The following is a 17,126-nucleotide window of genomic DNA, read 5'->3' as shown; positions in this document are numbered from 1 at the left end:
CACAAATCTGTTCATACAATCTTCTTCAGAAACTGTTTCTCTTCTTTAGCACATGTCCAGCGGGCACCTGTGATGGCTGTACATTCTATTTCCTGTGGGAGAGTGCTGAAGCTTGTCCTTTGTGTACAGAGCATGACTACCATGAGATTGAAGGAGCCTGTAAGAGAGGATTTCAGGTATGGGATACAGTAATGAAACGAGTATTCAAGGAAGTTTGCTCATGGACTTTTGTATTGTAAGACTAATCCAAGTATAAGAAATGCATTTGCTATTTTAGAGAGATATAGCTCCCTGGTTTAGCTATTGAGTCCAAAGCTTATTCATAACTTAATGAGACTAGAATATATTTTTAAAGTAAAATATGTTGCTTTCAGCTACAAAATATCTGATGTGCTGAGGTAGTATGGGTGTGCACTAGGAGAGGGAAAAAATTCTGACAAATGGAACAGTAGCTATATATTTTTGTTGCCAAAGACTAAACATTAGTGCTATTAAAATGCATGATACAATTGGATGATCACCTCAATAAAGATGAAGAACTGACCTGATCCAATTATTATGCTTAACATTTAATGTTCCTTTAAAGATTGTATAGGCTGGTGTTTTTTTTTTCTTTTTTTATTATAGCTTTTTATTGACAGAACATATGCTTGGGTAATTTTTCAACATTGTCCCTTGCAATCACTTCTGTTCCAACTTTTACCTTACTTTCCTCCACCCCCTCCCCTAGATGGCAGGCAGTCTCATACATGTTAAACATGTTAAAGTATATCTTAAATACAATATATGTGTATATATTTATATAGTTCTCTTGTTGCACAAGAAAATCAGATTTAGAAAGAAGGTAAAAATAAACTGAGAAGAAAAACAAAATGCAAGCAGTCCACATTCATTTCCTAGTGTCCTTTCTCTGGGTGTAGCTGGTTCTGCTCATCACTGATCAATTGGAACTGAATTGGATCTTCTCATTGCCGAAGATATCCACTTCAAAATTGATCCTCATAAAGTATTGTTGTTGAAGTGTATAATGATTTCCTGGTTCTGCTCATTTCACTTAGCATCAGTTTATGTAAGTCCAAGCTTCTCTGTATTCATCCTGCTGGTAATTTCTTACAGAGCAATAATATTCCATAACATTCATATACTACAATTTACCCAACCATTCTCTAATTGATGGGTATCCATTCAATTTCCATTTTCTAGCCACTATGAAAAGGACTGCCACAAACATTTTGGCACATTCAGGTCCTTTTCCGTTCTTTAAGATCTCTTTGGGATAAAAGTCCAGTAGTAACTGGATCAAAGGGTATGCACAGTTTGATAACTTTTTGAACATAGTTCCAAATTGCTCTCCAGAATGATTGGATCCATTCACAACTCCACTAACAATGCATCAGTGTCTAAGTTTTCCCACATCCCCTCCAACATTTATCATTATCTTTTCCTGTCATCTTAGCCAATCTAACAGGTATGTAGTGGTATCTCAGAGTTTTCTTAATTTGTATTCTCTGATTAATGTGATTTGGAACACCCTTTCATATGAGTAGAAATAGCAGAAATTCAATTTCATCATCTGAAAATTGTCTGTTCATATCCTTTGACCATTTATCAGTTGGAGAATGGCTTGATTTCTTATAAATTAGAGTCAATTCTCTATATATTTTGAAAATGAGGCCTTTATCAAAACCTTTAACTGTAAAAATGTTTTCCCAATTTATTGCTTCCCTTCTAATCTTATCTGCATTAGTTTTGTTTGTACCAAAATTTTTTAACTTAATATAATCAAAATTTTCTATTTTGTGATCAATAATGATCTCTAGTTAAACTATCCTATGTTCTTCTAATTTATTTATAATCTCGTTCTTTATGCCTAAATCATGAACCCATTTTGATCTGATCTTGGTGTACAGTGTTAAGTGTGGGTTCATGAGGCTGGTGTTTTTAATATTCTTACTTAAGGGAGATGTAGGAAAAAAATGTACATGCATACACACACACACACTTATATTGATTCATTCTCTCCCAGTACATGAATAAATACAAATTGTGGGGTTTTTCTGGTTACTTGTCTACCATGAATTGTTATTTCCATGGTTATGGCTAATGTTGGCTATTTGCAAGTTGGCTAGGAGGACAAAAGTCAAAGTACATTTTAGCGAATATTTCATTAGAGGCTATGTTTTGGTTTTGAAGATGAAGAAAACAAAACCCATAGAAAAACAGCATAGTAAATTGTCTTGAGACAATTTTTCCCAAGTGATGGCAGCAGAATAGTATGAAAAAGAGTATATCCCACTAAGAGCAACAGCTTTTTGACAGTCTATAAAAATTAGCACAACTATTGATTCCCAGGATGTGAAACTCTTGTCCAGTACCTAGACATGCTACAAGATCTGAATCAAATTAATCTTCATCTTATTATAAATTAAACCAGAAGACTAAAGGAAATGAAAATTTTAAGAAGTATGGCTCAAAGTATGAAGCAAAGTAAAGAGTTGATGGTATTGATTTTATTATGCATTCAAAGGTATGATTTCATGGTTAAATTGGTCAGCACATATTGCAGTGTTCATGATAAGCATTCACAAAAAGATCAACATGAGAATATTTGAAGCCAACAGATGTATGAACAGCTGTTATAGAGAATAAGAAGGTAGAGAAATTCTGCAGCAACTTAAGGACCCCCCCAAATTAATGACATATTCTTTAAGAGTGCATAGGAGAAGGTGCCAAAAATATGTTGGGAAACATAATTCAGTAGTAGGAAAGAAGACAGATCAAAGGGTATATAGACTATACAGAAATACCATGCTTTTATATCATGAATATTTTCTTTAAAAAAGAGATTTGGAAGGTCCCAGACATGATAAATCTTAAGTGATTCTCTCAAAAAGTGACAATGATAGAATCTGATAAAACAAGAACTAACTGCTTAGCAATGTGGGAGAAATTCCAGAATTGCTTATCTTTGGGTAGTCAGATAATACAACTTTTCAGAGAAAATAAACAAATTTAGATGGAGTAAAAAAAATGAAAGAGCTACTGCAACTGAGGCACCCTAAATCAATTAAATAAGTTTATAGTGAAAAGTGGAAGCTGTTGATGATGTTGGCTCTGTCATTTCCTTTCCATGTGAATGTGGCTTAGAATCCTTTAACTTCTTTAATTTTCTTAATTCTCTTAATTTCTTTAAGAAATAAATAAAAGGCTTGGACTAGGTGACCTCTTAGTTCCTTCCAGCTCTCAGTCTCTGTATGACATTCTTACTTCCATTATCTGCTGACTGTTATTCTTTACTAGGAAATCTTAATTGATGGTAGGATTTATAGTTAAATGGACAAGAATTACATTAGGTGAGAAGGCATAGCTCATTGGGGTTCTAAAATTGTTGTTGCTCATCCTTCATTCTTGAAGAGGACCACTCACTCATATTAGGAGAATGATATCTTGGCTTACAAGTGAATTGGATTTAAATGAAGCATAGTTGTGCAAACTCATTAGCCTCATTCTTCTCCAGAGTCATGGGAATTCAGTGTCAAGGCAGAAGCCAACTGACAATGGCCCAGAATGCAGTAGAAGAACTTGGCCTTTTAAAGTTAAGATTTTTCTCAGGTCTCAGTTTGTCTGAGGCAATGCCCAGTCAGTGATTAAAGGCTAGGTAAAAATTGATTAAAAAAAAAGATGGCCTAATGTGCCTCCATAAAAGAATCATTATGGAAGGGAAAGACCCTTAGAGTTTTTGCTCAGAAGTAATGCTATTAATATATATAAAAATTCTGAGCTGTCAAAACTCAAACTTGGATCCAAAACATTGGAATAGGGCGTACCCATATCATTGATTCTTGGGTCTATGAGATTGAGGGAGCCTGTACATCTTGCATGAGCCTGTACATCTTGCATGTATCAAAGGACCTAAATGTTAATCTTTTTTAGTACTGTGCTATAAAGGTCAAGCTGCAGGTGGATCATTTATTTTTCTGCATTTCATAGCCTTAGATTTTTTAACTAGCTCTGTTTTTCATTCACTAATATAATCAGCTCAAAAATATGTGCAGCTTATCATAAAAGAGATTGAATAAGGGAGTGTGGATAGATTAGCTAAGACTCAATAGTATTCCTGGGAAAATATTTCTCCTCATATGTATCTGTATTTTGGGTTGATGATGTTTTCTTTTTGAATAAGTAACAGCTTTATTAAGATCCTATTCAACATTAGTGGTACCATCAGTGGTAATTGTTTTCTTCTCTTAAATTTTTTGTTTTAACTTTTAAAACATTTTTCTCTTTTAAAATTTTTTTTCTGAACTAAGACATCAAGAAAAAAAGAGAACTTGCCATATGTACACAACAATACACAAGGATTCTATAGCAAATTATGAATTCTCCTTTTCATAGTGCTTTTTAAAAAGAATGAAGAGTTTTGTACATTTCTTTAACAACTATCTTGGTTGTCTTTGCTTCCTCCTGAACTTTTTTCTTTTCTGTATATAAAAAATGTTACAAGCTCTCATTTTTAGTGTCACTATTGTACTCTCCAGTTAATTGAAAGCAAGATTTTTTAAAATTACCTTTGAGACTAAAAAAACATGAAGTCAAATGAAATTAATCTGTGCCCACAAATGTATGTCTCTATACCTTGTATTCACCACTTTTCTTTCAGGTTGTAGGTGACATATAATATCTTGGGTACTTTAGAGACAGGTTGATCATTGTTTTGATCAGAGTTTTATGTTTTTCTAAGTTTTTCTTTACATTATTATCCCTGTATAAATTCTTCTTCTGCATCAGTTCATGCTTTACATGATTCTCTAAAATTATCTTTCATTGTTTCTTATGGAATAATATTTCATCACAGCCATGTAGCACAATTTGGTCAACTGTTCCCCAGTTATCTAAGGCAATCTAATGGAGCTCTCTCCTTAGATTCTAGTTTCTCCTCTTCCTTATTAATCCTCAAGATATTTGTTTTGCTTGTGAGCATTCATTTTTGTATATTATCCTTGTTTTTAAATCCTCCATCTTTTTTTGGTTATCTATTAAGTTTCATATATTTCTAAATTAAACCTTATGTGGGTAATTAGACCTCTTTTGTCCATTTCAGATAAAAGCAAGATTTATGTGATATCTACTCCTTCACCTCTCCCTCCATATTCTTTTCCTCCACTCAGTTATAAGAAATAACAATTATATCCTTCTTTCTTTTTTCTACAGCAGTGTTTTCCTTATTAATATATATATATATATATATTAATCCATTCTTTTTATCTTATTAAGATACCTTGAACAGAACTAATATATCCCCAGGAATTCTATTTTTTAAATTTTCCTTCCTAAGTACCCTTTGGAGACATTATAGTTTTGGAGGGACTTTCCCCCCTCCTCTTTGTATCAACAGGCAAGTCCTTTAAAATGTTCAAGAAAATTTACTTTCCTATGGTTCTCTGGACTCGTGTGTGTGTGTGTGTGTGTGTGTGTGTGTGTGTGTGTGTGTGTGTGTGTGTGTATTTCAGAGTTTTCACTTAGTGCTGTCATGTTTATCAGGAATGCTTGAAAATCCTCTATTCAATTAAAAATTCCTTCTCTTCCCCCCAATAGATCATATTCAGTTTCATAGGGTAAGAACTACCTATAGCTTTTGCCTTTTGAAATCTTATCTTCTAAGATCTCCTCTGGTTTTTAGTAGAAGATGCTAAGTTTACATGCTCTTGACTGTAGTTCTATGGTACTAGGACTATTTCCTTGATATTTATTCAACTTTAGGGTTTCCTTTTGGAACTGATCAGTGGAGTCTTTCTATCTTTATTTTGTCTTCTGATTCTAGTAAATTTGGGGAGTTTTAATTTATGATTTCTTGAAATATAGTGTCATAGCTTTCTTCTTATTTTTCATTATGGTTTTCAGAGAGTCCAATAATTCTTAAATTATTTCTTAACCTTTTTGGGAGGTTTGTTTTCTTTAGATTTTTGATAATAAGTCTTTTACAATTTCTTAATCTTCTGATTTTGTTCTGACCATTGGAAATTTCATTTCTTGGGTAAGACTCACTGAGGTTTTTCTTCTGAGTTACTTATTTTTCAAATTATTTTCTCAAGCGATTTTATCTTATGTTTTAACTTTTTATTTCTTCTAATATTCATGTAATCTTTGTGAAAAATTCATTCTTCTGCATCTCTACTTATATATGTTAGATTTAAAAATAATATTTAAAGTGTTACTGGCTATTTTCTTTGATGTTCCAGCTCCATTTCCTAAATAGGGGCTTTGTGTCAGGATCAGGATCCACATCTTGTTGCTCCTTTGAGTGATATGCTCTGTTTTTTCTTTACCTTGAGTTCTTCATTTCCACCTTCTATGGATTGCCCCTTTCTACGGAACTTGTATCTTTGAGATTCAAAATGCTGTACATTTGCTTTTAAAACTTTGAGTTCCATGCCCAAAGGGCTGTCAAACTGTGTATACCCTTTGATCTAGCAGTGTCTCTATTGAGTCTGTATCTGAAAAAGATCATAAAAAGGAAAAAGAATCTCTCTGTGAAAAAATGTATTTGGCAGCCCTTTTTGTAATAGCAAGAAACTGGAAACAGTGGATGCCCATCAGTTGGAGAATGTCTGAACAAGTTATGGTATATGAAATGTTATGAAATATTATTGTATTATAAGAAATGATCAGCAGGATTATTTCAGAGAAGCTTACAGAGACTTACATGAATTGATGCTAAGTTAAGTGAGTAGAACTAAGAGAACATTGTACATAGCAACAACAAGATTATACAATGATCAATTCTGACAGAGGTGACTCTTTTTCAATAATGAGGTGAGTCAAGCCAGTTCCAGTGGTCTTGTGATGAAGAGAACTATTTGCATCCAGAGAAAGGACTGTGGGGACTTATCACAACATACTGTTTTCACTTTTTTTGTTGTTGTTGGTTTGAATTTTGTTTTCTTTCTCATTTTTTTCCTTTTTGATCTGATTTTCCTTGTGCAGCAAGGAAATATGTATAGAAAAATTGCACGTATTTAACATATATTGGATTACTTGCCATCTATGGGAGAAGGAAGGGAGAAGGGAGGGAAAAGATTGGATTACAAGGTTTTACAAGGGTGAATGTTGAAAATTATCTGTGCATATGTTTTGAAAATAAAAAGTTTTAATAAAAAAATAAAACTTTGCGTTCCAGACTCTTTTCCTTCTGCTTCCCAACCCCCATTGAGAATGAAAGCAATTCAGTATAAGTTATACATATATATATATAGTTATGCAAAACATTTTTATAATAGTCATTTTATAAAGAAAAATGTAGACCAAACAAATACCAGAAACCTAACAACAACAAACAAACCACAAACAAAAACTGAGAAGTCTTTACACATTAGTACTACTAATGAATGGAACTCTGGTGAGAGAAGTTTGCAGACTACATAAGCCCTGATCTCCAATTGGTTATTGTGACTAAGTTGACTGTCTACATGTCCATCGGGATTCTTAATAGTCAGGTATCAATTTTTTAAATGGCTTCATGCATTGTCAGAATGAAAATATAGTTCCTTATATCATGGTAGGTCACAAAATTTTTTAAGGAGAATTATTTTTATTTTTTCTTCATCTGTATTCTGAGGGTCTAACACAATATAATATTTATATTGCCTTTAGAAATGTTTTCTGAACTTGCCTAACTTAATCTGTAATGCTACTTCCAAATAAAAGCAATTATTTATTTATTTATTTTAGGAAACCTTATATGTATGGAATGAACCAAAGCAATGCATTAAAGGGGTTTCCTTGCCAGAGAAAAGATTGACCACATGTGAAACAGTTGATTTTTGGTTAAAAGTGGGAGCAGGAGTAGGTGCTTTTACAGCAGTTTTACTTGTGGCCTTGACATGCTACTTCTGGAAAAAAAATCAAAAGTGAGTACCATAATTATTCTTATAATGATTGTAGGTTCTATTTAGTTATCTATACTATCCAGAAGTTTCTTGTTAAAAATGTTGAGAAAGCCTTGTGTATAGTGAACAAAAGACATCATTTTGTTTTCAGATTATAGGATGAGATCAAAGAACTTGAATGTTAGGAGGACCTTGGGAATGACCTAGCTTATTTCCTTTATTTTAAAATGAAAATCTTAGGATCTAGAGAGATTAATTTACTTGTTCAAGTCACATAATTAGTTAGAGATCTGAGATTAGATTCTTTTCATTTTGTGCCATGTTATTTTATTTCTTCCCATATCACACCATTCTAATAGTCAGAATTATGAAGTTCACTAAGTGTAATGGCAGAAATAGAATTTATTTTATCCAGTAGAATGTGATCTTAAGGGCAGAGACTATTTCATTTATGTCTTCATAGTCCTAGAGCAATGCTTGACACAGACTAGTTACTTGATAAATGCTTGCTGCTTGATTAATTTTTTACTCTCAGAATTTTGTTTTGATAATAATGTTAAACTTCTTGACTCCTTTGAAGTGACTAATATTTTGGTGGAAATGAGAAGTATCAAGTATACTGGATTTAGACAGATGAACAGTTTTGGCAGCCTTTTTTTCTATCTCCTATTGTTTCATTCATACTAACTAAATCATGAGAATCCTTGTAAGCACTCTTCTTCTTCTCCTTGTCCTATCCCCAATTCCAAGAAATATATTTAGGGCTCAATATTGTGTCTCTGTTTTGTAAATGCAGTACAGGTTGGCAAATCAGCAGAGAATGACTGATGCTGTCAACTTTGTCGTATTTACTGATCAAAATCTTAATAATTAAGTTTCTGTGTCTAGTCATTTAAGTGAATGGAAGAATTTTATTATTGGAGGAGTTAAATTAGGAAATGGTTACCTAAAATACGTGATTCTTGTTTAGCATTTAAAACTCTAATTGTGATTTTCCCTTTTTTATTATTTAGGCTAGAATATAAATATTCCAAACTGGTAATGACAGCTAATGCGAAGGAGTGTGAGCTCCCAGCTGCAGATAGCTGTGCTATCATGGAAGGGGAAGATAACGAAGAAGAAGTTGTATATTCCAATAAACAGACACTCTTGGGCAAACTTAAATCCTTGGCAACAAAGGTGAGTAGAACTTGAAAGTTAGCACTGCTATATATTCATAGATCCGTGGCCCCACAAGGGGGCTATTATTCAGTATTGAGACAATTTTCTCTCAAATTAAGATCTATTTCCATTGCAAACATTTCTCCCCCTTTAAAAAAAGTTTAGTTAATATAAAGCAATCATCCTGAGAGGGAGGTCAAAAGAATCCAGATCTTTCTTTAGCCAGCAAAGTCAATCTCCTTGATAGGATAGAAACAACAGCCAAAGGCAATGCCAGTTAGGGGCAATTTTTCATTATATTTGCTTTATGACTATTCCCTCCCAGGTGTTACCCATTTTTTACATTCCCTCACACTTCCCTCCCCTCACCCATCTAATTTCTAAAATACTATGATACAGGATAACATAGGATAATGAGCAGTATTGCCTCATATAGTAGCAAAAAGTAGTGGAAACCAAAACCAGTCAATAGAAAATTTAGCCTCAGACTTATCTGATCATATCATCCCAAGAGTGTTCTATCATAAAATTGGCAAGAGAGCAACAATTAAATATAAAATGAAACCAACTCATCAATGTTTCTAAAGCAATCTGTCATCAGTGGTAATGATCAACTGATGAGATGAAGAAGGAAAAATAGCCCTTAAAATGATTAAGCCCTTAAAATATTGAAAAAATTGAGAAAATTTAGGCTGGAGGTAATAAAATCCTGGGGTTATCTTACAAAATACTCCATGAAGGGGAAAAATGAAAAAGGTGGAAAACAATATTAATACCCCCAAAATTTTTTTAGAATGTCAATAACTTCTGACTCAAATGTCTACTTTAGAAAATCTTGTGTTTATTGATGAAAATATAGAAGGGTAATGGTAGATATTTTAGAACAATTTTATTGATATTTTAATCTGCACTTTTGTCATTTCTTTATGCCTTTCTCCCTACCCCTAAGCCATTTCTTACAGTAAAGCTCTTTGAGTGAAAAAAACCGACTCATTGGCCGTATCTGACAATGTATGTCTAATTCTTAGTTTTGGTTCACTAATTGTCAAGAATAGGGAAGCAGGTTTCATTATTAGTGCTTTAGAGTCAAAATTTATTACTATACTATTCTAGATTTGAAGCTTTTCAACATTGCTCTTTTCCATCCTATAATTGAGTATTCTATAACTTATTCTCTGAGTTTTTCTTTACCCTCTGATTTATCTTTATAAGTTTTCATTTCACAACTCTACCAATAATTGCATACTATTCTTTGTAGCAAACACATCTTTAAAATCACACAATTGGCTAAAATCTCCAGAGAATACAATATCATGCTATTATTGTTGTTAGTTTCCAAAAAGAAGAAGAATTGGTAACCCATAATAATATGTTGCATGTGCTCCAACAAAGAATTTTTCATGCATAGGATAAGATCATGTAAGTTTCCTTGAAAAATACAAATACAAATATAAATTTATTTAAAAACCATCTGATTATTAACATTAATTGAAGCATAAAGCAAGGAACTAAATGAATGCTTACCAAGGGTATTTGATATTGTCATGGAAGATGCTCTGTGCACATTGTACATGAAATTTATATTTCCTATAAATAATAGTCATGCATAAACACATAAATGTATCATGTTCATGACAAAGCCTCTTTAATAAGTTCCATAATTGCTCAGAAATTATTAGCCTAGGAAGTATGTATTAAAGACCCCCCAAATGGAAAATGCCTGTTGTCCAGATTTTGGCCTTAGGTTTTGTGTCCAGTTCATTTAGTTAGTATTTAAATCTGGTGTAGTCACTATAGATTGACAATGAGTTTGGGTCAAGATTTGATAGAAGAACAAAAATAAGGTGAATTTTATTTGAAAAAAATCATTCAGTACGTTTAATAACAGTCCTATGAAACACTGTGGGTTCAAAGAGATGTTTTTCAACATGTGTTCTCCTGACAATATTACATGATTGTATGTCATACAACATCAGAATCTCCAAGAAACTAAAATTTGAGGTGATTCTGTGGACAATGGAGAGTATAAGTAGTCTGCAGTACATTTCCAATGATTATCTATACATGAGAAGTAGGGTAGAAAGGCGTCATTAAAGAAATATAAGTCTAAAAAAGGTCAGACAGTCATGTGCCCCGAGAAAGAGATAACAGGTAATAATAATAATAACCAGTATTTACATAGCATTTTAAGGATAAAAAGCACTTTACAAATATTATCTTATTTTGGCATCACAACAAAAGTTGTTAGATGGTATTATTATCTTTATTTCATACATGTGGGAAGATGTGGAAGAATATGGACAAGAATCACAATGATGGGAAAGGATTGTAATTTGATAATCCAGTACTATTAAATGTTGATTGAAAGCAAATTTTTATCATCATTCTAACAACAAATTGGGAAAAAAACCCTGTTATCTTTTCTTTGTCAGAAAGGACATAAAGAGGGAGAATAGAGGAAAAAACCCACCAAATTGTTGAAAAGGATAATAATTCTTTGTAGATGATTCATTCAGTGGATAGAGTATCAAGTGTGCAATTAAAAAAGTTAATCTTCATGAGTTCAAACCCAATCTCAGATACTTACTAGTTGTGTGACCCTTAACTCTGTTTGTCTCAGTTTCCTTATATGTAAAATAAGCTGGAGAAGGAAAGGGCAAACCATTCCAGCATCTTTGTCAAGAAAACACCAAATGGGGTCATGAAGAATTGGATGCCATTTAAAAATGAATTGATCATAATAGAATAGTTTATATTTGACTAGCAGTTTGCAAAAATTTCATTCAGACTAACCCTTGAAATGAATATTATTATTATTATTATTTCTATTTAATGGATGAAGAAATTAGGGCTCAAAAAGGTTAAAAGAATTGTATATTAAGTCCCAAATGCCACTAGGACTGAAACCTTCATCTTTCTAGTCTACTATTTATTTTGCTACATCATTACACATCTGTTAATTGGTCAATAAATAAAATATATTTAAAATTGATAATAGTAAGGATAATATGGAAAATATTACAATATTATTTAATGTCTTAGTAACCATTATTTCTTTAATTATCATGATTTACACTATTTCCAGGAAGATAACTTGTCTGAGAGACAAATGAGAATAAAATTTGTAAACACATTCCTTTCTTAGACATATTGCCAGTTTCCTTTCATGGCCATGTACTTCCTTTCCAGTCCCAGCCATCAATCCAACCAGCTTCTCTTGTCATTTAAAGTCCAGTAAAAATAAATGGGGGAAGGAGTGTGTGTGTGTGTGTGTGTGTGTGTGTGTGTGTGTGTGTGTGTGTGCTAGTCTTAGTCCTTCCACAAAATGGAAACGCCAGGAGGTATTTGCCAATGGAATAAATAGACAGACGTTACAGGGAAAAATTATATGTTGTTAAGGCTTTAGGGATGATTTAGATGTGTCAGAGTAATGAGGCCTTAGGGCAAAAAGAAGTTTCAGGAGAACATAACAAGGTTTTGAAGTTCAAAAATCAGACACAGAGCCAGGAGGGGAATGAAAATCAAGTTAGTTCTCTCTCAAAAAAAATTAGAAGTTCCAGGACAAACTCACCAGTGGGTGAAGGGAGCAGATCTTTCAGAGAAAAAGTTCATATTGAGAAAGCTAGTTAGATCTTCCAAGGTGATCAGATACCAGTAGCTAAGGGAAGTTCCACTATAATATTGCATGGTTTAGAAGTCCAGAAGCAAGTCTAAAAGGGAATAAAGACCATCCTGATCCCCTTTATCATGAATACTCTCTTTTTATTTATCATCTCCTTGGTTAATGAGGAGGAAAGCCTAGAATTTGTTTTCTAATAATTCCAACAAAGATATATTTCTAAGGTTCAATAGTCAATTTTAATTAATTAATTCTATTTCACCTAAAGACTAATATATAAGGTTAGTAAAAATGTCCTGAAACCCAAAATATTATTATTATTATTATTTATTATTTTTACAAATCAATGATCCTAAGTGATTTTTTAAAATAAATATTTATTAGCAATCTCCTTAGCTAAAGGTAATTCTTACTCTTAATTGAGATCATGTTATCCAGGAAATTTTGGTTGCATTCAATTGCTTTTTATCCATTATTGGACCTAGAGAGGTTAAATGATTTGACATTGGCTTTAACTTTGGACAATTAACCATTCAGGATTCTAGGTTATACTCTAAAAACCTAAAAACCAAACCAAAAAAGATGTGGACCAGCATTACTAGAGGGAATTTGCTATGCTGGATCACAGCTCCAGTACTTATCCCTGTCAGATCAGTACAGAGGTATTAAAAGTGATCTGTTTCAGTTCTCAGGTTAGTTGTTTCTGTATTTCAAAAAGGTTTTGTTTTCCATCTTAAGTGAGTGAGTTTTCATTTCTGTTTGTTACTGAATAATTGCCTCCAATGGACTTTCTGACCCTTTGCACTGAGGATTCTAAAATCATAATAGGATTTTATTAATTTATTTTTTTCTGTGGATTTTTTTTGGAAGGAGAAGGAAGATCATTTTGAATCTGTTCAACTGAAATCTTCAAGATCCCCCAATATATGAAGAGACAGTGCTGCCTTTGGATAAAGGAACAAAGAAACCTGCTTTCTAATTTTACAGGACCACATTTTAGAGTCCATCTTGGTGTCCAGGATTGTTGGTGATACCTGTGAGAAATACTGGACTGTTGAAAAAAGAAGGTTGGAGCCTTCTGGTTGTCTGGTTGCCTTATGATGTGGTCAAGTACCTTGCCAAAAAGGAAAGCAAACAGTTTGGTGGCCAAGCTGATGGTGAAGTTCAACTCAGGAAAGAGATATATGTGTATATATGTAACTGAAAACCAAGTTTAAAGCCCATCAGTGCACTGCTGATGCATGCCATTTAACTAATTGGTAACTTTCATTTCTTTTAACTCGTATGAGAATTATCATGTGTGTGTGCGTGCGTGTACGCATGTGTGCATGCATGTGCAATCATATGAATATTTTCCCTTATTCTTTTGGAAGACTTCAAACTTTTCATGAGATACAATCCCTTTGACCCCTAATTCCTGTTTTTCCCCTCCCATCATTTGAACATGAAATTTCCCTTCAAAATGTTAAGCAGTGCTTGAGACTTAAGAACTTGAATTTTCATTCTCACTGAGAGCTTTCCCCTTTGATTTCAGAAGCCCAAGTTATCGCCCTTTTGGAAAGATTAGGTTCTCCAGGTTTCTGGGGTATCTGAATGTGTGTTCTTTCCAGAAATTTCATGTTAGGTGGAACTTAGATGATGTGGTAACCTTTAAGGAAGGAATTTCTGGAAAACATAGAGGATGCACCTTGGAAGGAAATGAGAAATTCTCATTTTCTTTCAACTTCTTAGAAAGTCAACCAATCCCTTTATTAACATGGAAGCCACACTATAGAAAACTTCTTAAATAGAAAGATGTTCAAGTGAGGAAAAAATGAAGTGAGATGGATTATCATGTCAAGTGGAGAAATAAAAAACAAGATAGCTTATCAGTTGATGCAAGTTTAATTTAGACAACTAATTCCACAGTTATTAGCATTGTTTTGGGCTTTTTGGAAACGTGAGATAGGCTACTCATCCTCTTGTTTCATGTGAAGTCCAATTCTCAAGGCATGTGGGGATAGACCTCTTGTTGGCTCTTGTGGGATGTTGCGATTTGTGATTTTTGTTTGGAGAATTTTCTTCAGTCAATAAACCAACATCTAGCTTTGGAAAAATAAAGCTTATGACTGTCTGTATGGCTAGGAAGTTGTACTTTGGGCAGGAAAGGGAATCTTAATATTGTTTTAAAATTTTGGTGACTTTTCCTATAGTTATTATTGCTAACAAGATTCAGGCATGTGTTTATTAAGAACAGATGTTTGGATGATGATGGAATTGGCTAATTTACCACAAAGTAAATATTTTTAGAATCATTGGGCACTGAAACAAGGTCTGGGACACTGAGCATCTTGGAGTGCCCAGCATGATTGCAATCAAAAGTAGTACATTAGTAGAGATTGAATTCAACTGAGGTGGGGAACGGAAAGAAGCAAGGTAGGTAAGGGTAGGGGGAAAATATGATTTTCTCAGCCTTCATATTTCACATTCTTAGCATATAACAATTTATAATTTTGGATTCAGTGGGTAATGTTTTTTGGAGGGTGAGGGGATAAGGAGCAAAATCATGCTTGCTCGTGTCTGGATAACATGTGGGATTTTGCACCATGATATTGTTGATTGTTCATTCATATGTCTTTTTTGGTATAATTCTGCATTGCTTTCCATACTTCTATTTATTGAATTTGCTATTGTTCTATCTTTCATGTGTGGTATTCAGGGATGGAATCATTCATTGAGTATAATATACTTATGATTTTAGTGCTTGGATCTTTTATAAAAGAAGTTTTTTTTTAACCCAATTAATTAGGGAGCATCCTCTGATCAAAATTCAGACAACAGAAAGAAAATGTATTCAGTGTCTGCCCTTTTTGATTACTAGCAGAACTTTAACACACAGTTGTGAATGCAGCAGTGTTCTGCAAGAACAGACAGAGACAAGAAGCTTCCACAAAATCACCTGTCACCTTTCTCTCCATCCTTGCCTATGCTCTACATGTATGTTCCAAGCCATAGAAATAATTGGGATTTGCTCCCAGGTATCTCCTTTCTTTTCTTGTCACTGGACTCGAATCTCTGACATGTCAAAAATGCCTTAAATTTTAATGAACTATCTCACAATGTAGTTGATGTGGAGGAGCTTTTATTTATTTTGCTTCTAATTTTAGATATAAAGTAGCATTTTGTCAGCTCAGTGCCATCTTTGGTAGAGGAGCTGTCTTTTACCTGTGATTCACAACAATCTGTTATTTTATACCACCTTGTTTTGAGCCCTGAAGAGACACACCTGAAGAAATATAAAGAAAATATGAAGACCAATTCTGACTGTCAAGTTCACTAAAGTTTTATGTCTGGGCTTTGCAAGTATAATGGAATACTGAAAGGCATAAGGGAATTAATTGTGCCACAGCGACTTTTAATGGACATTGTTATTACTTACTATTTTTTCCCTGAAATGGTAGAGAGAGAATTTATAAACGGCGTGGTTCTGAAGCCTTAAATACTTCACAAAGCCAACTGTCGCCTATAATGTCTTCTAGCACTCTGCCAAAATGTATTTAAAGCAATCTCCCACTAGATGAGAGAATGTCTTCTATGGATAAATTCTTTTATGCCACCTAATAATATGGATCAGTTTATGTGTTCACTTGATTAAATAGACTACATTTTATCACTGTGTTGCCTTTTTTTTTTTTTTTTTTTGTATTGGGTTATGAGTAATCACATTCCCTGTGCAATTAAATAAGTTTGGTGATATCTTTATGCAGCTTAGTAATGTTTTTCAAAGAAAAATAGTTGTTTTTGAATGACTCTGTGTATCTATCCTTATAATACCATTGGAAGAATTGATTGTATACAAGCATTTTAGCAGATTTCAGTGCTGATTTCCAATATCAAAGAATCTATTCCCTTAAAAAGAAGGACCTCAGAATGGAAAAGGTGAGTTTGATTTGCTTGGAGTTTGGGCACTTTATATTCTGTTTCTTGACTTTCTTGGACAAACCATATAGTTTTGAGCTTCTTGACTTAGTCTTTCTCAAGATAATTAATGAAAGGGTTTGTGAGTGTTGGAATACACTGGGTCTTCACACATACACATATGTATATAGGAATAGAAAGGAACTTCTATCAATGTAGGTCAAAATCTTTTCTATATTCTGTAGTTTGAGAGGGGTTACCTAGGGAACTGTGAAGCTAAATGATTTCCCAAGATCACAGCCTGTGTGTGTGTGTGTGTGTGTGTGTGTGTGTGTGTGTGTGTGTGTGTGTGTGTGTGTGAGAAGTGGTTTAAACCTAGGTTTCCCTAATTCCAAAGAGAAATTTCCATCCTTTTCTCATTCCACTCCTACTCTCCCTCCCTGAGGCTGCCTAACATGGAGGCATCCTGCCTTCCTGAGATCCCCATCTTATGGGTGGGAATATCCTCTGTTGACTGGTTGCAGTGTCAAAAAAATTCTTTAGAACTGCTAAAACTGTAGCAG

At 33.5% G+C, this 17,126-nt stretch overlaps 1 protein-coding gene across 1 annotated transcript in view; it reads left to right on the top strand.

Moving 5' to 3' along the window:
- The window catches only part of ELAPOR2 (endosome-lysosome associated apoptosis and autophagy regulator family member 2), a 202,524-nt gene extending 186,209 nt beyond the window's left edge, over nt 1–16,315 (top strand). Inside the window, 4 exon segments of the mRNA XM_074268541.1 lie at nt 50–176; nt 7,729–7,907; nt 8,900–9,065; nt 13,537–16,315. Coding sequence (XP_074124642.1) covers nt 50–176; nt 7,729–7,907; nt 8,900–9,065; nt 13,537–13,596 — 532 coding nt within the window. The 3' untranslated portion in view covers nt 13,597–16,315.
- The last annotated feature ends 811 nt before the right edge of the window (nt 16,316–17,126 follow it).

Source organism: Sminthopsis crassicaudata, chromosome 5 (assembly GCF_048593235.1).
Source record: "Sminthopsis crassicaudata isolate SCR6 chromosome 5, ASM4859323v1, whole genome shotgun sequence".
NCBI lineage: Eukaryota > Metazoa > Chordata > Mammalia > Dasyuromorphia > Dasyuridae > Sminthopsis > Sminthopsis crassicaudata.
The sequence above is the reverse complement of the archived record's forward strand: the minus strand, read 5'-3'. Positions and strand labels throughout refer to the sequence as shown.